General features: G+C 35.7%; 1 protein-coding gene across 2 annotated transcripts in view; it reads left to right on the forward strand.

Moving 5' to 3' along the window:
• The window catches only part of LOC113505730 (ecdysone receptor-like), a 129660-nt gene that overhangs the window by 37930 nt on the left and 67348 nt on the right, over positions 1–24382 (forward strand). For both annotated transcript variants that reach the window (XM_026888541.1, XM_026888548.1), the window contains exon 3: positions 21003–21287. In XM_026888541.1, the coding sequence (XP_026744342.1) occupies positions 21059–21287 (229 nt within the window). In that variant the 5' untranslated portion in view covers positions 21003–21058. The remainder of the gene's footprint in view (positions 1–21002; positions 21288–24382) is intronic.

The raw sequence follows: 24382 nt of genomic DNA on the forward strand, positions 1-24382 counted from the left end.
ATTTCACCGCCATTAAAACCGAGTTACTTAGCTCTGTTTCGAGTTATTCGTAATTGCTCTTCCAATCATTATAAATAATGTTTAACGATGACACTTTAAAAGGCTTTTCGCATGATAGTTATTGTTTTTCACAGATGGTTAAAGTGACAGTCGTATTAAAGAACGGTTTTAATGGCAATAGTGACTTAAATTCTATTCCTTTGTTCAAGATATATTTATTGCTCACACTTTAATTAACGCTTGTGTATAATTTGAAGTTACACAAAGCTATGGTCTACATTCAGTTGAAGGTTTTATGTGCCCTAAATACGTTTTCCATCTGTGACTTATCAGCTGGTCCTTTTCTTTTTAATCAACTTGAAGGAGGAACCAACTTTTTAATAAAGAGGTTCTCAATTCCTATAAACCTTTTTTAACGCACCAATTACTCAATAGACTTATTCGATGTTCTTCTTTTTTCTTGAACGTCAACCTCTTTGGACATTGGCAATTAAAGTGCACTGCATCATGTGTGGGATCATGACTCAATTTAATTAAATATTACTTTGTATTGTAGACTCCTTAAAGGAGTTTATAGCTGCCTTATACAGTCCATCGATCAGATCGTCACACCTTAATGGATCGATACATTGTCATGATTATTGTGTTTTTATAACCGTGTTAAAATAATCAACTATTTTTGTGTGGGCTGCGTCTAAACGGTAAGGTTTCAATAATGGCCTTCCTTTTCTCAATAGGTTTGTGTTATATTATTTATTTTCGTCATTGAGACAGTTTCGTAGTAATGGCAGAGGAAATTTGGAAAAGGTTTTATTTTTATCAACAATATGCACACCTATATTTCCCAGTTAGTTTTTCTTTGTAAAGTGCTACTACTCGAATTTCAAGCTATATTAAACTGCATTTTATGTCTTATAGCGTTGTTATTTAGCCAAATCACAGATCATACTTCCAAATCACTAACAGAAAAATACAGTACCTAACTGACATATTTACATAACTTAACACCACCTGCATTGCTCAAAATATTCGCAAACAACTCCATTTTGAATGAAACTAAGTGAGCGTAAAACGCGGTATAGTTGCTTATTAAAAAAATGTTATTAAGGAAAATGCAAACTTGCCAAACGACTTCTTTGTATTGGTGAGTCAGGCAAAGTCAGCGCCCTTTACGAGAACACGGGCTTATAAAAAACGGTACGAGATAAATTGTGCTAAGGAAAGTACGCGGCCTCATATTGAAATGGTAATGCCTTCGAAAGGTATTTAACTCGAAGTTAGGGGTCTAGGTATTGAAAAGTTATTCGGGGAAAAAACGCGGCCCGATTTGGGGTCGACATTGAATAGAATATCGCATATACTGCCGCTGAAAAATTTAGGTTTGTTTTGAGCTTTGAGCTACTTCAGATAGCAAACTGTTGGTTAGCAAAAGTTGATATTTCCCTGTTGAATACCTATCACAATATTCATCATGAAAACTGAAAACTACCCTTTGAGAAATAGGACGTTCCTTACCTGAACTGCATAACTGTAAATAGAATTCCGAACAACAATTACACCAATCAGTAATCAAACGATTGAACTAAAAATAAATCGAACCAAAGTCCAAATAAACGGTCCAATGCGGTACACCCAAACATCACAGATCAAACGGACTGACCTGAATTGCTGTAATGGTTTCAAGAGGCATCGTAATTACACTGACAATTGTCAAGGAATTAAAGGAACATGATTTTAAGTGCTAATTAATTGTAATGACTTGATTACGATACCATTATAGACACCAAAACAACAAGTATAATCTACACCCTTATTATAAAAGGCGTAAGGTTGATTATTGTGTTTTATCATGTGTAGACAAAGGACCGTACTTTAATGTTGTACTAATACTAGATAATAGTTCGCCGATAAAAGGGTAAACTCTTTTATTGAGCTGTAGAGCGTTTATGAAAACATTACTTTCTTGTTTCTCATTTTATTTTAAGTTTTTGGCGTTTTAAAACGTCGTAATTACTCTTGTATTTGTCGATTGTCGCTTTTAATGTGACTTTTTATCTCTTAGAGAATTAATTGCATTATTTCATAATTTTGTAGACTATAATTATGAATGACCAACACTGCTTCTTATAAACACTTAAAACTGCCGTTTTAGGTTTTTTTTACACACAGTAAAAACCTCCTTTGAATCTAAAAAATTAAACATAAAATGTAAAATCTACAAAATCGAGACTTTAATACGTCTATAGACTGCGCACCTTTACAATACATACAGATACTTATATATTTAAGGATGGGCATTCACCCCTCGACCCTTGCTTCAGAATGTCAAGGCAAGGACGAGCCGCCTATCAAACGTCGAGTGTTACAGAATAATTATACTAATATATGTTAGTCGCTGTTGTCTTAATGTTTGTATGGCTATTAAAGAGAGGTTTTGAGTACTGAGATTTATTTTACTCTATAGCTAAACGGTCTCGAGATGACAGTCGTGGGTTCGATTCCCACCCCGACAAATGTTTGTGTGATGAGCATGATTATTTCTTCTGTCTGAGTGTAGTTTATCTATTTTATGTATATATTTGGAAATATATGAGTATGTTTTGAAGTTGTCAAGTACTCATAATACAAGCTTTGCTTAATTTGAGCCTAGATGGCGTTTTGTGTAAGTTAAAATAAAGTTAAACCCGGCTATGGTTTAACTTTATTTTAACTTATGAATCGTAACTTTATGTACTACACATGATTAAATATTTATTTATTATATAATTCAGCTCAAAGATTTAGGTAAAACAATTAATATTTAAGCGCTTTCTGACCTAATATGTAAGATAAAAGAATCGTGTATCAAGAAATGAATACGAGAATTATAAAACGTAGGTATTCAAGTGTTTCTCAAACGAAACGTTATTTATTTCGCAACGAGTGTAGCGTTTCGTCGGCGAAGCAGCTCAGTTCCTGCCCCACTTTGAGTTATTGCTAAAAATATTTAGTTTTGAATGGCGGTGGTCCGCTTAACCTGACGACTTGCTAAACGAAATTCGACCTTAATAGGTATAAATAATATTTCATTTTGTTTAGCCAGTATTCGATGAATAAGGTAATATTAATATTATTTAGAAGTTACATATAGAATATCCTTATCTGGATTAATCTGTGTTATCTATGAATTGATTCATTCATAAATCTATTCCAAAAATAGGTTAACTGCTAAAATAAAGTGACGTCGGTTTTAATGTTTAATATCATCAGTATGGCTACTAAAAAACTTACGTAAAAATCACATTAAAATCACAGCGTATAAACTGGTACAGTAATAGAAAAAATAAATATAGCAACAGCTACGTATCTTTTCATTCAAGAAGACTGTTGAAAGAAACGTGAAATTTAATAGCTCTTGTAGGCAACACGCCAGGAATATGTCAGTCCTTACGCACCACTACGATCTCATAATCAATTACGTCAACAGAAAAACTAGACGAAAAGGAAACCGCATTACTATTCCTGACCTCCTTTGACATTCTCTATTCGTTCCAAATATAAAACTAAATCGTAAAAAACGTAATACACGAAATCCATTACCGTTTTATCACTAAGCTGGCAGACGGTGGCCAATCAAAAGTTGTAATGAAGTGCGTCCTTATCGGAGGCAACAGATACAGGCCGGTGCGTATCGATTGGGCTCCCGATGTAGGTCACAGGCTGCGGGTCAAAGGTCACGGGTAGGTCACCTCGCCCAGCCTCGTCAACGTAAATAGTCTGAGGCAGGGCTGTCACGCGACCCAATCCTTGAGGTAAACGCATCCTTGAAACGTCAGCGCCATGCTGTACTCGTGCGGTTCCTATCTGTCATTTGCATATGAATTCATATGAAATAATTTATGCAAATAATATGCTTAACGCTAATACTTAGTATTTAAAGCAAGCTATTATTTTTAAACGTTTTCTTTTTATGACACATTAACTTATTATTTAAATCAGTTTTCAATACCAGTCAAGGTTCAAACTAGTTTAGTTAAAACTAAATTAAAATGTGAGACATATGAAAAACGAAACCGCTTTTCACAGGAAGAAAATATTCTTAAATTAAAGCTGAGGAAATTATAAAACCCATACTAATACGTAATACATATTATATTTCTTACGCCTTTCTTTTTAAACGAGTGCCCATCATATAGGTCCTCTTCTCATCGGATCTTATATCTCGTCTCTTTACATTACTGTTCGAAATTACCTGAAAAATGTATTAAATGTTTTTCTTCGTTGGCAACCCTAGCTCAAATCTCCCCACGACCCGCGTCTCGCCAAGGAGACTCGCAACTACAGCTTCGCCCTTTGTTTACCCCTCGCCCGTCGCGATCGTAAACCGTGGCTATAAAAATACATTGTTAAATATATGTGTTACCGTAAAACCTAGGACTGTGGTAAATGTTCGGTCTTTCTAGCAAATCGTGACGGTTTTTGTTGTTAATTTTACTTTTTGCCGTTTCAAGTTTATGAAGTGTGCTTGTAGTGATATGTTTGTTAAAAGTCTGTGTTTAGTCATTTTTATTTACAAATTCCAAAAATATAATATCGTTGATCACATAAGTGTATATTGTGTATCCATTTAAAAACTAATTATACGTATCTAATTGGGAATTTATAGAGAAGGACGGAAAAGCACAATGTTTCACAACGATTTCTCAAGCATCTTAAAAACTTCTAAATTTTGATAATAATTTATAAAAATATTAATTTTATCCGGAAAGTCTCATAAATCACGAATTCCTACACTTACTGTAACATACTAAAACCGACTTGTTTAGTACGCGCCTACGTTTTGCAAGAATGTAATATTAATTTATCGGCCACTAAACATAAACAGAATTGTGGAATTTTACCGAAGACATAAATATAGACAAAGACATTACATTATCTAAGAATGAAAGGAAAACATTGTCGGATGCGAGTCTTCCCACGTTTTATAGGTCATCAGAGGTATATAGGCCAGATATTGTAGAGCATTGTAGACCACGGCATAAATAGAATATAATCGAAGCCTGATGTGTTTTCCTGTAATTTTGCTCTTTGAGAGTATGCGTTGTGGCACACAGGCTTCTCAAATTACAGATGTCAGGGTGAAATGTATCTATTTAGAGGTTGATTATTCGTGTAAGAATTCTTGGTCGGTTAATGTACCTATGGGAAGCTTATGCTTGTATACGTATGATTTAGTTGATCGTTACCATTTTGTAGCTATTTCGCATGTAAGTAAAATTCGTCGATACATTGCAGTATCTCTTACAAAAAAATTCCTTCATAGAAACCTATATAACAAGTTTTTAGCCGTTCCAATATCTCCTCAACCTCACTTTAATTAAGTGAAATGCAGTCTTCGCCCAAAACAGTAGAACCTGCCAACGATCGTCCAAAGATCACGACTTTGGAACTCAATCAAGCTATTTCAAATTATCCGCCATCGTGCTTGTTAGACAGATACCAAAGATTTCAAATTATACACCGTCTGGTGAACAGACAAGCACGTAATGTTTCACTCATAACTCGCTGACTATCTCTCCACCAATCATCGCAGACATCCCAATACATTTTCTAAATAAGAAACTCGGTGTAAATTTCTGTTGGTTATGTAAACAAGTTATGCACTTTCTCACGCTCGCCCGCATTGAATGCACAAAGCCAATTTTCCACAAGAGCAAAAACAACACAAATTCAATTAGGAAAATGGTTTCTGTTTTGCGAAACAGGGAGAATTTATAGGTGTAACGTAAATAGTGGTGTTGAGTCCCAATCAACAGATTGAACCCGTTACTTTGTTAACAGAATACGGGAGCGATGTCAGACGGAAGGAAGAAACCAGATTTATGTGTGATTGTATTGGTTCCGGTACTTCTAAATGAAACAGTTATGTTGGGCAATGTTTGTCTGAGTGTAGCTTTGTATTGTGAAATTTGTTATAACATCACCACTGTGACGAGTCGGCTTATGGACTAAATAAGATCATAAAAAATTCATATTCAATAAAGTCACTTAAAAATCATAATGTCTGCATCTGTTCACGTATTAATAACGTAACACTGAATTAATAAACATTCTGAATCTAATCTGTAGTTATGCTGCCCATTAGCCGGTCATTCATAAATATATTACGTTGTCAACATAAATACCAATTTACTGGTTGTAGAAAAACCGGACTTGGTCGGCGAGGGGTTGAACACACGTGCGCCTTTATCGATTGAGACTCCACTTTCAACGGCCCAGCTACTAGCGACCACTTAATAGCTCCAGCTTTATCAAGAATGCCAACTTAACTGCATTGACGCAGTCAGCGCTCAGAAAATGTTCAATGCGTTTATCTACATTGGAATAACACGCCAAGGAAGGCGTTGACGTAGTTTTAGAAAGATAAAGTGATATCATCCGCGAATATTTTTAGAAATATATTTTTATTGCAATTAGTATGCAAGGATATGGATGGACATAAAATGTGTGATATAAGGCTATCGACACACGATTTGATAGGCTTAGGTACGTGTATATTCTAGTCCTAGCTTACATCTGTCGCTGAAATTGCGAAATTATTCCTTTTGAGTTGCGAAACAAGGAGATTCTAATCGTAGCGTTATTAGTGTAATATTATGCATGGATCCGTCATGTAACCACGCTAATCTTGAATTAGATATGATACTAGTAATAGTTCCACTTCGTTTTACATTCACTTTGTCTAAGGATTTTGTAATTCTGTGTTGAAATCAAAAGTGGAACTGACAAATCGAATCGTTAATTACCGGTTATATATCAAGATTGTGTCGCATTTTTATATCAAAATAGATAGAAAAATTTCATTTGTTAATATATTTTGATCACTTCTATTGTTCTCGTATTCCTCGAAATAAATTATATAACACACAACAACCAATAAAACAAGAAACGTTTATTTTAAAAAGAATTGTCGACATGTGGACTGTCTTTTGAAATTGAGAAAGTATAAAATGTTCGCTCAGGAAATTGGATACAATTCCGAGGTATAGAGAACAGTTGTTGGGGAAATCGAAAACCTTCAGCTGGAGTGTTTTGGGAATCTTTATAAACATATAATTTCATGAAAAATTTAAAGTAAAAGGTACTTTAATAACCTATCATAAAGCGAAAGTTCTACTAGATAGAGTTTTTATTTCAATTACTCGTATCGATTTTATGCTACCATAAACGCTAGTAGACTTAAATTGCAGTCCCCACGGCGACACACTGTCGCCTCACCACGCCGCAAAACAGTTAGCAAGTGAAAATGACCGGTTTCCCTGTAACACTATTTATTCAGTAGCCTGACGTAACACATTGTAGTTCACATCGAAAACAAACAAGGAAACAATTTGCTACGACTTCAATAAACGTTCTCAAAAGTTTTATAACTCTGCTACTGAAAAATATGCAGGCATTGTTGCCATCGGCTGCATATATACCTCTTGAGTCGGGTGCTACATTAGCGTTGCTGTGGGCGCAGTCGGCTCGGCTGAAACGAGGGCGCCGGATCGATACTGGCAGACTGGCAGACACAACAGAACGGTGGCCGCGCACTCAGCCTTATTTTGCGTCTAGGACCATTCCCTACAATAAAAGCCTTCAGAACTACCAATGCAATGTGATAACGACTGTTTTGAGGACAGAAATAGCAGCTGCACTGCACTGAAATGGTCCCCTAAAGTATAATCGTCTTTACACGTTGAAATAGTTTTCAAGGTTCTGGAAGCAAAGATTTTGAAATGCATTGTGGCGGTCGTTTCGTTTATGTATCCGAAGGATACGAGAATGGACTTTTGTTTTGTTGTTGCCTTTTACAGCCCGGCTACAGATTAGATTCGTGTCGACGTGCCCGTACAAACCGCATTGTGATGTGTAATACATTTTCCTTTTTCAAGGTGTCCACAAAACTCGAATACGTGTTTTTATTTTTCACACAAAATTGGCCTTAGTAACACAAAAGGCATTATGCCGTGCAATCTATTTAACAACCTGACAACAATGGGTTTCTGGTAGTGAATTATTGTGGAAAACACCTATACAAATACGTAATTATTTGTGAAGTATGAAGGCCTTTAGGATATTGACCTCTTGCAGACTCAAGGATGGACACGATTGCACGCGCCTCGGTATTTACTTGTACCGTACGTATTGAATACAAATATAACGTGCCGATACATTTTGAATATTCAATAACATCTTTATAAGCACTTGCACTTAATGTATTAATAGATGTGGCATTTATCCAACGTGTGATTACTTGAAACAGATCGGGAGTAAAATCATATGCAACTTGTTCTATACAATTTATTGATAAAGGTACGGTAAGGTAAGTTACCTTACTGGACTCTAAATCTATCTCAATCAATGTGAGAGCAATATTAAATTTAAATATTAGTAATATTGATTTTGAAAATCCGACTTTAAACGAGTGTAACATTTTAAATCCATTATCAGAGAGTTTAATAGCTTTTAAGTGTTGCCTTGCATTTGATACCTCGTGATCTAAAACTATTATTTTAAAATCTGTTACAATAAATACCAAAAATAGTTTTATAGTGGAACGACTCACAAACCAAATATTCAAATAGCATTTTATTTTTGTGTTTATTGAACAAGGAAATATTTGCTTTCGGATTTCCTATAAACTATTCGTACCGATGGCTTATGGAATTGTTATTTCTGTTAATATTCCTTTATTACAAACGATATAGCAATTTTATTTGCTGAGATTGTCAATAAAATATCTGATTCATACCATAACTCGTTCGTAATGGTAATGTTATAGTTACGTACAATAAATTTTAATGTTTTTCGCAAACATTTCTGTTTTGTTTATCGTGATTAATGATTGTACATTTTACTCTATCTTTATCTTCTTTATTGAATGTTGCAGTTGAATGCGGTCATGGATTTAATTTTCTTTTCCCATTGACAATTTATTTTCTGTTCGTGCTGTAGAATGGTTTTTAAATGTAGATTCAGTGTATTCTTTCATCAAATGTTTCTAGATAACAACAACATTATGAAAAATTACACGACGCGATGTTTAGAACTGATGTATTGAAATGTACTAAGAAAATCAGGGAAAATGCCCTTTACCTACACTAAAATCTCTTTTATCCATGTATACCCCATCAACGCGATCCTAAAAGAGTAAAGTCTGCCAAAGAGCTTTATACACAATACATGTTCCACTTTCTGACATTACGGAAATTAAATCCCCGCCATCACAACGCAAACAAATTGTATGAGTGAAACAACAGTCAATATTTAATCTTCTAATGCTGTTGCCCACTATATTGGCTCAACAATTAAGTTGACTCGGAGAATAAAGCTGTAACAATGAATGGGGCACACGAGACACGAGACTGCGCTATCTATCTGGCACACTAGGTATGTAGACAAATTGTACTTTTGGATGTGATCTGTTTACTAACTAATGCTCGCTTTGCATTTCTGTGAAAATTCGTTGCAGCACGCCAAGTTTACGTGGCTCGTCAATATATAAATAAAACTCTACAGTTTTAACTTATACTATTACTTACAATAAATACTGACGTTGGATTGACTAGAAAAGGAAACAGGTAACTAGGTTGACAAATGGCGGAAAGAATGACCTACTGAAGAGGCCTTTATTTGACAATGAGATGGTATAAGTTTGACAAATAGCTAGAAAACAAATACGAAAATAGAAGACTGAATTTCTTTACGGCAATATTTTTTCAGTGGACAAGTTGAATGTAAAATTTTCCTCGTGCAACGCTTGTTTAATATAGAGCCTGGGTCCTCACACGTCGTTCTAAATTCTTAATTAAATTTCTAAGCAATAAATTTGCGTGCGGTGACGTGGGCGTTTATTTATGACAACCATAAAAGATGCACAAAGGACATAATCCAGATAAGTCCCATGTAATTACGTTCTGCCGCTGTTTTCATATGAGTGAGTAACGCGTGATTTTACGACATCTTTTTATTGAGATTATTTCAAAACAATTTAAGTGTCGTTGACTTGGACAGTCATGATAATCAAACCTGGTCCAACCAAAGAAGGGAATGCGAGCTTTTTTATAATTAAAGGTAAATTGTTTGAGTGCTCGCTACCCACTACCTAATCCTTTATTAAATTGAGGCTTTGGTTAATGACACCATACTTTAAATACAGTTGATGTAATTTTGCAATTTAATTGAATTATGTAATTTGAGTAGGTAGATAAGTAAAGGAATTTACAAGGTTTTATAAACAAAGAGTATTTTATCATGAATAAGCAATATAAAATATAATTACTACACCACTACTCCTACTCCAGTTGGCACATGGTTAGATTACTTAGTTAAAGTTTCACGTAATGGAAAAATGTCCACAGTAACAAAGTAACCGTTGACATTATATTAATCAATTTAAAGGGTATCCAATAAAAGTTCCTAATTGTGTACACATCGAAACAAAAGTTATTCACAAACGTTTCGAGGTAACAAAAAGAACAATGCAAAACAAATGAAGTTAGAACGAATAACACTCGAATATAAAGGTACCATATCCCTCGCAAACAAGTCAACTATACCCGATGCAATTGAGCATCGTAAAATATTCTATTGAACGAAATTTAAAGAGTTTCCAATAATATTCGTTGGAAATGCAGCTGAACATGAAATAGGAGTAAAACTATTATGCAAACAGTCCAACTTGAACGTACGAACAATGAACAATTGGAACTTTATGTGAGAACTTTCAACTTTGTCGCTTGAGGCAACGAATTTTGATGCTCTAAGTCGAAATTTTCCTTCATCTTCCCTCATGTGATATTATCTTAGATTATCTTCATAGCAGTTTTATTTTAATAGAATGTCCTTTTTAAATCTTCTTTATTCCGTTTCCAGTCAAGATAAACGAGAAATGAAAACTTTAAAGTTTTTAATGGTTCGACGGAAATATGTATAAGTGTTATCAGTAAACCCATAAACTTTTGAAAAGTCTTGCTTTCTTATTTTTTCTTTTTATCATTCACCATTGCACCTGTTTTACATAGTAGAACAAAAGAAACAAATCCAGTTTATCAAGAAATCTGATTTTCTTCAACAATTCTACAGTTTGCGTGTGGGAATAACAAAATTAAAGGTTAGTAGATATCGTAGGTCGCAAGGCTCCGTCCTTGCCCTAGCTTTGCACTTTGATTAGCCTTGGTATATCGCTGCATTCGCTGCTATCAAACTATAAAATGTTCTAGAAATTCACAGCTCTCTTCAAATATCAAGGGAACAGATTTTCCTTTGAATGACTTTTCTTGAAACGTGACAATGTTTTGGTTGGCAATTCCAATTTCACGAAAAATATGGAAGTCTTATTGGTGCAGAAAATACGAATGCTTTTATGAAACCGTAATTTTTCTATATTGACTGCCATTGCTTTGCCCGCGTCGCCTTATTTTCTCATATCTTAAACTTCATTAAGAAAATGTTTATTTTTAAGGTCCGTGTATTGATTTCATTAGAACCACTTAGTAATAAAACTATGGACCTAACTTCGTTCGTAAACATAAACTTATTTACAGTAAAACCGTCGGCACTTACGCCTTGTTAGCTAAAAATAGCGTATTTCATTAGCAAGGGTGTCCTGCAATTTTATCTCGTACAACATCAGTTACAATAACCTTAAAGTATACAAACATCGATGGTATGCAGATTATAATCTTCGCGCTGTAACTAGAGAACAAAGAAACACACAAGACGCCATTAACATCGCTACGGTAAAATTATAGTGCTCCGAAGCAAACGATAGATATAAAATGTGCAGTAAAGAATTTATGTTAAGTATTCCAATCGGAGATATGAATGACTTTATAGATGCACTTCCTTTTCGACATTTTCAAATGTTTGAGGAAAACAAAGCAATCCTTGCTTGAATAAGTACAAGCAATATCGGAAGTAATATTTGATATCGCATACCCCATTCTGTACTAAATTCGTCCTTATTATTTTCCGGTTGTCCTGGAAACTAGCGAATATTCCGGAGACACGTGTGTCCTTATTTAAGGTGGAGATACTTCTTTATTTTTTTCTTTTTTTACGGTATGAAAAAAGGAATGATCGCTGTTATGCGACGTTGTTGCCTGAAAATATGTACAAATGCAATAATTGAATCTTATAATATAATTACAGGATAAACAGTAATTGCAAGTATTCGTTCTTTCAAAGGCATTCAATTAACTTGTCATCTATCTTTATTAAAATAATATATATTGTGTTTCCAAAAACTAGGACATTTGATATGATGCTCGATTTTTCCATTTTCCTTTTAGGTCTTTTTTGATAAATTATGTTCTTGTAACATATTGAGGAATATGCTCTGTCAGGGTAAATGCTGAGGGTATCGGTATCTCTCGGGGCAGTATTTTGGGGCCGTTACGCGGTAAGGCATGAGACATCGCCTTAAGTAAAAATGAAATGGGTCGGGTCCTTTTATCTTCAGAATTATGGAGTGTTATGTTGCCTTTTACTCTGTAGATGTTTTCCAAATTAAGACCGACGATGCCACAAAATAAATAAATATACCTAACAAACCAGGAGATAAATGAAACTATTGTTGTTATTAATAATGTTTATTTTTTATTTTAATGGATCTTTAAGGGAAGGTAATTTATCATTTTGTAAGTCATCGTTGTAAGTCAAAAGTACATCACACACGACGATATACTCGTAAATATATTTATGTGCTCGAAATGTGTGTGTAGGTATAGACATAATATATCTTTCACACACAATCCATCATTCAACAAAAGCCCTCCACACATGTCATTCAAAGAAGATTAAAGCCTCCTCAAATATATGAAGCATTAAAAAGGTGGCATCTGTTAGCAAATATTATCAAGCCATATAAGTCAAGTTACAACTTTCGAAAGCTTTGTAAACCAATGTCATACTCAATCAATCTGCGCGTGCATTGAGCAATTTTAAAAGCAACTAAATCTTGTCCAACTTCATATGGCTGCATCATAAAACAAACTGACTTTTCCCAGCGGCAAAAATTGGAATCAACGTGAAACGGAACTGTTTAAATGCCAAAATGCCAATTCCCAACACCGTGGCAGCACTTCAATTGGTGCTGCTGTGGTGTTGCCACTATAAATAAAGTAGGACTGCAAAATATAATCTGATACCTTTAAATCGTAATGTCATCCAAAGAGGTTCTTGCACAACTGTACATCTGTAAATCTCAGTCAGTGTCAAATAGGTCTTCGTCCTAATATGGCCGTCGTATTAATCTTAGTAGAACATTGCACACTTGATAAATTGACGTATAATTTTATTTAAATGCAATACATTTGTATTGTCTTACGAATTGTACGTTTATGGATATCATAACGGTTAATAGTTGTGTTCAGTTGTTCACATTACCTACTTGTTGCGGCTCTCTAGTCGTCAGTTTATCTTAGATGTCATTTGGTTCGACAACTCTCTCCTTGAATCAAGATTGCTTGCTCAGAGACACTTATGTTTTTGCGACTGCAAGCAGCGTTTACTTGTTCATCTAGGTGTAATCTTGTAATATCATTATACTCAAGTACAATATCAAAACCTGTAAGAAAGGCAAATTGCTACTCGCCTTTGTCCATAACAAGTACATAAAATAGGTATAAAAGTTTCTGTTATCGTATCATTAATTCCCTTACAATCTAAACGTTAACCCTGAAAAGTTGACGCAAACCACTTTCATTACACGTAAGTTTAATTAAAAGTACCCAACTTTACGTAAAGTTGCTTACTTTTACCGTCTTCGACTTTACTAGGGTCCGATGTTTGTACTGAAAATGTTGTATTAAAAATCTCAGCGTGTTGTCAAATCCGTTTCGTAAAAGTAGTGTGGCAGACCATCGAGACGGTACGATGCGCCGATAAAATAGCTACGTGATTTTCCCCGCACGGGATCCTCCAATCTTTTCATCTTTCCCCATCTTCTCGCATCGTCTCGTATTCCAGCGACTCGCAGTAAACACACGGACTGTCATCTGGCAAGAACATCCGACGACTTTACATTCAGACTAAGTTTAGAAATCGCGTTATTGAAGCACTCCCCAGCGGACATCAGTGCCGTATTGCCAGTGTCAAATATCGTGAATAAAGCCCGCCTTTCACATATTTACTGTTACTTGATACTTTATTTTCCAAGATTTTTACTGCCGTCAAATTCCTTTCTTGTTCTCTATAGTTATTGCTGAATTTAGCTATTCACGTTTCTCTCTGACAATAATGTGAAAATGTAGTTTCGCGAGAGAAACGTCCCGATCCTTGATTCGTTCAATTGCACTAGAGTCTGCATTCGTAATATAAAGTGGGTTGGTCGGGAATGTCGTTTATGTGATGAAAGTTCCTCCCGCCCACAGTGGAAAATGGTAAATTTTTAATTAAAATATGGAATAGAATGAGCATTTTTTTGCAATTCACCTGAAGATTACTCGCAGTGCAAGAATTTGTTTTATAACTTTAAAAATGTTGTGTAAATTCATAGCGTTCCTAAACAGCACATATTGCACGGAGCCCGGTTTAAATTTCATAATATTACGTAAACGGCCCACAAACACGGCGATAAGTCCCGTGGGAACTATAACAATTTGCTCGCAATCACCTGAGCCCGGTCTGCCTACCATGCGCTCAACTCAATAATGCATGAAGCCCGTCAGTCGTCCGTTGCGCCGAACAGACTCTCTAATTACGGAAAACAACACAAACGGTTTATTCCCACCTCAGGGCACGGTTATCGAACCCTCCACCTAGAAATATGCCTACATAAATATATTATAACAAGGCCATTAGTGTATCTGTGACGCAACGCCGGCAACAGCACGCCGCCGGCGAGCCAGTGACCTCGCTCAATATACCTCGCCGCGCCGGTGCCGCGGAGCCGAGCTGATGGTGGGCTAGTACTCGTAAATTCTATTTCCGCGTCATCGACAATTCTTTAATGCCGCAGCAGAGTGCGGGTCACAAAGCTTTGCATATATATTGCGACAACCTGCATGAGTCAAACTGTCTGTGCGCGCCACGCCGGCTGCGACACTACATCAGTGCCATCGGGAGCTGCATGCGCTCCGCAATGTTCTCAGGACGCCCGCCGTCGCCGGCACGTCCTCGTTCTTTTCCATAATACTTTTATATGCGATATTATATGTGCTGACCGCACCGAAGATACTTTATACGCGCGTTCCCCGCGTGAACCACCGAACCGCACCGGATTTATTTCAGTGAATATATTCTGAGCTCCTTCTCTTGTATAGCACCGCGCATAAATCAGACGATCGCAATCGCAATGACTAGCGACTCCTTGCGATGAATATTTTTGAAAGGAAAATACAGAATCAAATGTTCTCCGCGAGAGACGAGCTAGCACTTACATTCTTTCGATTGCTCTTGGCGTATTTTATTCTAACGTTATCGTAATGAGTCATAAAAGTTTATTGCTCGCGTCGTAAAAGCGAATCCTCCGTTTGGTTGGAGGTAGGAGGCGATGAGGCGAGAGCGTTGATGGCAGGAGATTGAGACAAAGCTCGCGCCGCGGAGCCTGCACCGGAGCTGGTGCCAATTGTCGACTAACGCCGAGATGCGATTTGTTAAAATTAGGGTGTGTCGCGCCACCGGATGCAATCTAGTTTTATGTTCTAACTGGCGCCACTTCGGTTTTATTTCATAGCTATCAATGCAGTTACACAAATCATTTCACCGCTCAAATATCATAATTTACCAACATGTAGTCGCAAAAAAGAAGCGAGTATTACACACTAAAAGTAAACGAGGTTACTTAGCTACATTACCTACAATTATTTTGTTATCAAAAATGACATATTAAATACTCTGATTGACAATAAGAGAGTGTTGTATCAGGGTTAGCCAGCAGGTATTCGCTAAACACAATTTAATATAACAACTTTCACTGCATCTATTAAAACTGCAGAGTTGTATAGCGGAAAAACGGTGTCAGTGTTTACACTTTTATTTTGTTGTGTTTAGAATACATTTGCGTATCTTCACGCGAAGATATTACGCATTGAGTAGTAACTCGGTAACTTGGTAAGTTAGCTGTTACGTTGTTTATGTCTGAAGAGGCAGTGTGAGAGAAAGCACGGCGACATTGGGCCGGTATCGGCAGTGGGTTGGTGCAGGCAAGCGGCGCGCGCGCAAGTAGGTGAGCGTGTCGAGGTTATGACGTCACTCGCTTTCTCTGCGCGCTCGCGTTGTGCAACCGCGCCCGCGCCGCACTCGAGCGCTGCGCTCTTCGCAACTACACCCTTGTTTCAGAGGCCTATGATGGTGCATGACAACTATTACCTCAAATTACTCACTCAGATCATACATATTCACATCAGTTTGATAGGTCAATATAAGCAATCTTGTCTCTACGTTAATCGTTAGGACTAAATTAAAACTTGAACTCCTTTCAATGTTTGTTATAAAAATAACATTCAAAGTCTCGTGTTTTACGGAATTTAAAAACCAGAAGTCCTTGCATAATGAATAAAAAGAGGTATTATATCGAGTTTTAAATATTATTGCGCAATATTCACGTTAATATTGAAATATCGTCGTGATACACAGGTCTTTATTTGCCAGTTTGTAGAACTAACATTAAAGATACAATTGCGAAAAGAAGAAGAAAAAAATCATACATTATAGTATATAGAAGCCCATTTTAGTTCCAGCAAGTTTTCACTGACCTAAGGGTTGTTTTTTTTAACACATCGAGTGTAGTTCTAGCTTGGGTCACTGCACGAATTGGCGCTAGTGTTCGCTTCCAGATTACTACAATTTTAATCTATCTCAATAGAAAAAATAAATCTTTTCAGTAGTAAACCTTCTTGATGAGAATAGGCCTTTACCCAGCTGTGGGAAATTTAAAAAAGTAACGGTCCTTACTTAAAAGAGTTGCATTTATAATGATTTATATCATAATAATTTGATCGGGATAATGGTCGTCCGTGATCACCTTACGATATTACGACACGACTTTTTGTTTAGCGTTTATTAGGACGCCATATTTCGCAGAAAACCATCACATGCGAATTTGGTTAAGGTGATTGACCCTTTGATGTGTCATAAAGTTGTTCCATTAATATTGGAATTATACAACAAAGACTGAAAATAAAAAATTGACAAAATGTTGAAAGATTAGAATGCATTTTACATTTCGAATAGTAATAATTTAAAAAGTATTTATATTATGATTATACCTAATTAAGTTTATATCCAGGCTTTTCAGTATATTTTCCTCGGTTTGTATTTGCCAACGACTGAAAGTATTATTTTATACATACGTATAAGTATAAACACAAATTATGTATAACTCATTGCAGTAGTGTAACAGCTAAATCGTATGTTTTACATATTTATATTTTATGTCTAGTCGTAAAATGTTTAAAGTCACAAACTTTATTGTTGAACCCATAAAATATTTACAAACATTTTGTATATACGAGTTTTATGTATAAACTTACGTGAATTCTTCTTTGGCCTAAGCCTTGTCCAAAACTTTTTGTTGAATTACCGTCTTGCTGAATTCACCTGAATGTATTTTGACTGGAGTAATTATCTAGGTTTTTATTCCATTAGGCTATTAGCTGGCTTAATTTCCCATTTTACTGAGTAACACAGTATTCCATGTTTAGACTAGTTTACACCTATCATAGATCAACATATGACCTCCGACTTCAGTGATATAAAATTATCTTGACACCATCATAAAACTTTTGTAAAGAAGTAATGATAAAAGTGTTGCTACTAATTAGAGTAATTAAAAGTACTTTAGACAAACGGAAACTAGAAATATGTGGTCAAGAGCGTTTCGGACTCGCGATGCAAAGGGTTACCTGAAAATAGGCAAAGTACAAGCAACTAACTTGGTCCCCCAACAATTTTATGGCAACACCAAACGCGGCCTAAACTCGAAAATGTAAAAATCTCAACACCTATCACAGTTCATGAGATAGGCCTGGTGGCAGACTAATGGGCAAGCAGACCTTAGTTGCAGGGTACTGTTATAACCCTTTGGCGTACGAAAACCTAACAGTTTTAAGTGAAGATTCAAAGTATCTTTAACATTCACCTAAACCCTACATGGACAAAAGTTTCTCGGTCATAAAAAAACAAATACTTTATACTATTAATGTCACAAATAATTTAAATCTTCGCGCCAGAATAATATCTTCCATAATTTTCTCCGTCTTAATAGGCTTAAAGGAAGAGAGAACCTGATCATAAATTATTTATAAGCATTATGGAAACGACAGCTTTATTTTCGGTAAAGAAAAATAGACGTTTTCGTGAAAATAAAACCCAGACTTTGTACTTACTTTTGTAAGACGTTTAATTCTGTAGACAAGGCAATATTAATTTATGCTGTAATATCATGTTTAGGATATCTAGATTATTAAGCGTTAGGTACCCCTATGGCTATCTATAAATAATTATTTGTTAAAAGTCAAACCTTCATAACTATTACGAAGAATTGTAATTTTGTATTCTAAGTTGGTATCTGACTTTTCAATTGAAGCTTTATTTATAAATCCTACATCTTTATATAACTTAAATACCTCCAAACGCAAATTATTCTAACTTAAATAAATATCTTTTACAATAATCAGTATCTACTATGGGGTCTTAAACCTGAACCGCGGCCATTTTGGAAGCGTGATGGCACTCTATTACACTCGTTTCGTCTCGTTTCCTCTCACTAATAGAGCCTAACAACATACGTCATTAACAAGCAAAAACAAAAAAATGTAAACACTTGGGCACAGAACAGCAAGACATACAGCCACATAAAAGCGTGTATCTTATTTTACGACAAGCACAACGCAGGACAATTGTTAACCTCCAAGATTGCCGTCATCTAGGTCCAGGATTATCCCGGGACGATGTGGTTTACGACCGGGATACTACACATACCTAGACAGACCATAGTTTACAACTTATCTCAGTAAGGTTATACAAAAAGATAATCATCTACGTGTAGTTTTATTGGGTCGTAAATATTAAGTTGCATTTGTTACGATATTAAGCGATTAAGTTAACTAGATATTAAGGATTTGAACCATTATTTAAGGTATCGAATAAAGATTTCAGACAGAATAAGATATGTACTTTATAATCTTCGTAATTTTCTATCTGTAATCCGACTTACAGGGTTCATCAGATCCCGTCTTAAACTCAAAATAACAAAAGAAAAGGTCCAAATACATAAAATTTGAGTGTTTTCGGTCAAGATGAGTTCACTTACTTTGATTGCTTTGAATAAAAGTTTTTGGAACAGATTCACAATTGAAAATCGAAAATTGCTTGGTACGAGGGCGCACCAAACAGTCATCTCTTTATATGCAATAACTGTAATATAACATCTTCTTCTAATATATAAAATTCTAGTGTCACGATGTTAGTTACCGTACTCCTCCGAAACGGCTTAACCGATTTTGTATACATATTGGGTAGGTCTGAGAATAGAATAACATCTATTTTTCATACCCCTAATTGAAAAGGGTTGCTCACACTAAAAAAATATATTTTATTTTTTGGACGAAATTGTTTGTTTTTATTTTTTTTATGACGTGGCATTAAAATGTCCATAGAACTAGAAAAAAAAATTTCGGCAAAACAACGTTTGCGGGGTCAGCTAGTTATAATATAAGCATACATTAATCAGGTGAATCAAAGCTTAATATATTTAAGTATTTATATTCAAGACATCACAAATTCCATGCTATTTTAAGTCACAATCATTCAAATATCGGACGGGCTAAATGTGGAATGAACTCTGCTTTAGATTCTAATGCCAAATGAGTGGTGGGGACTTGGCAACATCAAGATACTTGGTATAGCGCCCCTCAATATAATCACTGTTGTGTTGCCAGATAACTTATTTAGCCAGAAACCGTCTACATCTAAGTGAAGTGAAGGAGGGCAGTCCATTCTTTTGTTAATCAAAAAACAAATTGGTAGAGAGACTTTCAGTTTATAAGCATCTTTAGACCCTTATTGGGTCTAAAGATGCTTATAAACTGACAGCATCAAAGTAAGAGATACAGGATTTTTTAATCTTTGTGCAAACATTCTAGTCACATGCACGAAGACACCCAGACTCAGGACAAGCATTCGTGGATCACAGAAACGCTTGTGCAACCGGGGATCGGACCCACCACACGACACAGTTTAGCGTGGTGACCTTATCCGCTCGTCTATCCGTGTAGTTTTGTTACTATATCACCGACCATCTCTCCAAATTATCCACCTACGTCTTATTCCCCTGCACCGTCTCTTAGTTTTAAATAAATACAAACTTAATTCCTTCGAGATTTACCTTAGAACTTGAATGCGAAAGTCTTGTACCATAAACAAATAGAGCTTTGCATTCTGCATCGAAAAGCTCTCTAGTCACCTCGAATCCCTTTGTTGCCAAACCGATACCGCCATTACTCTATCTGAGATGAGATCACAGATAGCTCGGATAATTCTTGTTCGGTCATTCGTTTGTATTGTGTACCCTTGAAATATAACGGCAATATTAGATAAGATACTGTACCGCCCATTCGATTCTTTTGTATCGCTAATTGATCTGAGAATTATCAATCAGATTTAAAGTTTGTTTGTTTAATTGTACTCGGTTTTCGATCTTTATTTCTTCTATGTAAGTTTATTCATTTTCGACTTATATTTCCTTGTTTGCATGTTCTTCTATAATGGAAAAGCGACAACGGTATCTACCAATAAACAAGCCCTGAAAACTGCTAAGAGAAACGAAACTGAACAGTCTCAGAACTTGCGCTTATACACATATTGCGTTTAAACCTCTGGCCACATCAAACAGAACTCTCTAACTTTACACCTTAAAGCTGTCTGCACTAAGTATTCCTTCGGGGTAGACTCGATTTCTGTGAACACAACTTGTCAGAAGGAAAAAAGAGAATTTATTAATACTAATGTTTTAACTGTTTTTTTGTTTGCAGAAGTGTGGAGTGCGGGCGGCGGGGCCGGCGGGGGCACAGCATGCGGTAGCAGCGGCATGGACCTGAAGCACGAGGTGGCGTACCGCGGCGTGCTGCCTGTGAAGGCGGAGCCCGGCGTCAGCCACAACGGGCACCAGGCCAACGGGCACGTGCGCGACTGGATGGCGGGCGGCGCGGGCGCAGGGTCGCCGTCGCCGGGCCCGCCGGCGCAGCCGCAGCCTAATGGGTACTCCTCGCCGCTGTCCTCCGGCAGCTACGGACCTTACAGTCCCAATGGAAAAATAGGTCAGTTGATATATGTGTTATGCAATATACTATTTTATTTTTACTGACAAAACTCCGCATTTGTTACTTATGATTTATGGTTATATATAATTTTTCAGTAGGTTATGTGTAAATTCAGGGTACCAGCTACCTTCAGGACTAATTTTTATTTAAACAGGTCAAGCGTTTGAGCGAAGTAACAGAGAGTGGTACTTTCAAAAGCTAAATTTATTTTTAGTGCAGAATATTCTTAAGAATAATCTTCTTCAGAACCTAGATTTAAAAGTCATAATGATATATCTTTAAAAAATAAAGTTGAAAGTTTCGAATCGAAATTAGTCCGTCGAAATCAAAGCCATAATGATACGATAAACAAAAAGCGTAATAAATGTTGTCAATTTTTTCGGTCATAAAAAGACTATAAACCCGATGAGATCACAAACCAACATATTTATATTTACTTTTTAATTGAGAATAACAACCTTTAGACTTTACCCAAACGTCTGAAACAAACCTATTTTAGCAGCACACAAAGATAAAGACATTATTTTATTACTTAAGAAGATAAGCATAACTTTCGTACCTACATAATATGTTAATTTCTTCGCAAACTAAACTTTGACAGTATATAAACAACTGATTAATATTATCATTCACCTTGAAGTTTATAAGCCTAAGGAATACGTACTTAACATGAATAAAATATACATATACGTATACTAGCTGACACAGCAAACGTTGTTTTGCCTAATAAATTATTTCTAGTTGTATGTAATTTTAATGCTACATTATAAAAAAAATAAAAACAATCAATTTCGTCCAAAAAATATATTTTTTTTTAGTGTGCCCTTAACACAAAAATAGATGTTAGTCGATTCTCAGACCTACTGAATACGCATAAAATATTTGGTAAAAATCAGTTAAGCCGTTTCGGAGGAGTACGGTAACTAACATCGTGACACGGGAATTTTATATATTAGAAGAAGATTACAAATATCTTACGTCAAATTTAATCCAAATTAATACTAGTGTGAATTACACTACCATATAATGTAAAAACTTACTTTAGATCGATAATCTTTAAAGTACCTTCACTAATATTAATAATTGTAAATAGAAATTCAATCGAATACAATTTGTGCTACAGATTTTAAACCTGGCATTCACGTCATGTAAGTCTGTACAGTTATGACCTTGTTGTTGTAACAAAGATAAAAACCGAACTTTAAAAGGAAAAACCCTTAGGAAGCACAGAATGCGTTTCCAACAACGAGAGCATTGTTTTCCGTCGAAACCTCCAAAGCTTCAAAAACTTCGAAATATCGCACCATCATTCAACACTATGAAAGAAAAAGTAAACCACACTAAACTATCCCTACCAACGCTCAAAAAACGTTTGACACTAATTGTAACTCTACACAAACTTATGCTTAGTAAAACACATGTCCAACAATGTCATGCGCGCCCCAGTTTTCATACGCTTAATTGTGTAACAGCAGGGATCTAAGTGAAGAACGGTAATCTTGCAATGAATGCATGACCCACATAGCAACGTAACAAAGAACCACGATAGTCCATTTCCCAACAGCCTTTAGACATTAATAATAGACGCGGGGTATAGGAAATACGCATTAAGTTGTACGGTTACGTGTATAGTACAATCCTTTTTATTTCATGTGAACTGTAAGTTATTATTGCACAGGATAAATTGAGCTTTAGTGTCTGAATATTAAAGGGCTTAATTCCTTGAACTGAAACTGTTGTTAAGTTTATCAAAATCCAAGATACTAAAAATAAATAAGAAGTCAAGTGCGGGTCTAACTAGGGACATTAAGGGAAATATCAAAACAATTTCGAAAATCCATCTAATTTAAGATCTTACCAACCGTTGCTTAACAACAAATATTTTTATTTTATACTTTATTATTATAGCAGCAACAGAAATACCTGTTGTGCGAAAATACAATTTCGTGAATCTAGTTATGAGATACTTACTCCCTAAAGATAGATGGACGGACAACTGAGAGTAAGTAATATGATGCCGTTTTTACCCTTTGGCTACGGACAATAAACAAAGTTACAGTCCAGCATATTTTCTGATTGAAAAATACATAAAGAAAATATCCACAGCGATATCAATACATAAAATAACTCCATATATTTCCAAGCATGTAGAAAATTATCATAAGTCCGTTGAATATCGGACCCATTTTTCATTCGCTGACATCTTATTTGGCAATACCGGTTATCAAAAGACGTGTCCTATCCATAAATCGTCCGTCTATCGCGCGGCCCATCGGTGACATGGAACCTTCGTTACTTGGTCATCTCGGAAAATAGACAAGATAGGGCATCACCCTTTCCTTTACAGCATATTTTAGGGATCCTGTTATTGTTGCTAAGCAGTTCCAAGGCCACCTTCAAAATTGTTACAGTTTTGAAAACGGCATAATTTCAGACCATCCTTGTTAGTTATGATTGTCGATAAGTTGAACATGCCTATAATCAAATCATTATCACTTAACCACAAACAAACACGATTAATTGTTCCTTATAAGATTAATTAATGAATATGACAACATGGGGTATTACCGGAATTAATAAATAATTATTAACACGTGATTATCTTCGTTAAGATGGCTGACTATAATATGAATAAAGGCGGGAAATTACCCAAGTGTCCACCAAGGTTTTACAAACTAAAAATAATTCCTATTACATCACTTTTACTTTTACCGAACAGTTGCCACAAAGGTTTTATCAAGAAAATTATATCAATATTTGGATAAGAAAATTCATTGTTATATTAAAAAGTATTCTCAACTTTTTACTGGCCTTCCCAATGAGTAAGCGATAAAAATAATCGTAATGAACATTCGTTATTACTTTATATTCTGCGACTGTTAAATCGATTGACCCACTGTCTCAGTGAAGTCGACTTTATCAACAGATTAGGCAATTAGTCATATTCGATAAGTATAACGAGGAAAAAGGTTTACCTCGTAGCGCGATAGCAATCGATTATATTATCGATGTGTTAAGAAGCCATTCATCCCACACAATCGCGAGCGCATTGAAGTCATTGCGTACATTCGACGAAGTTTAAATAAAGAACG

This window comes from Trichoplusia ni, chromosome 2 (assembly GCF_003590095.1).
Source record: "Trichoplusia ni isolate ovarian cell line Hi5 chromosome 2, tn1, whole genome shotgun sequence".
Taxonomy (NCBI): Eukaryota; Metazoa; Arthropoda; class Insecta; order Lepidoptera; family Noctuidae; genus Trichoplusia; species Trichoplusia ni.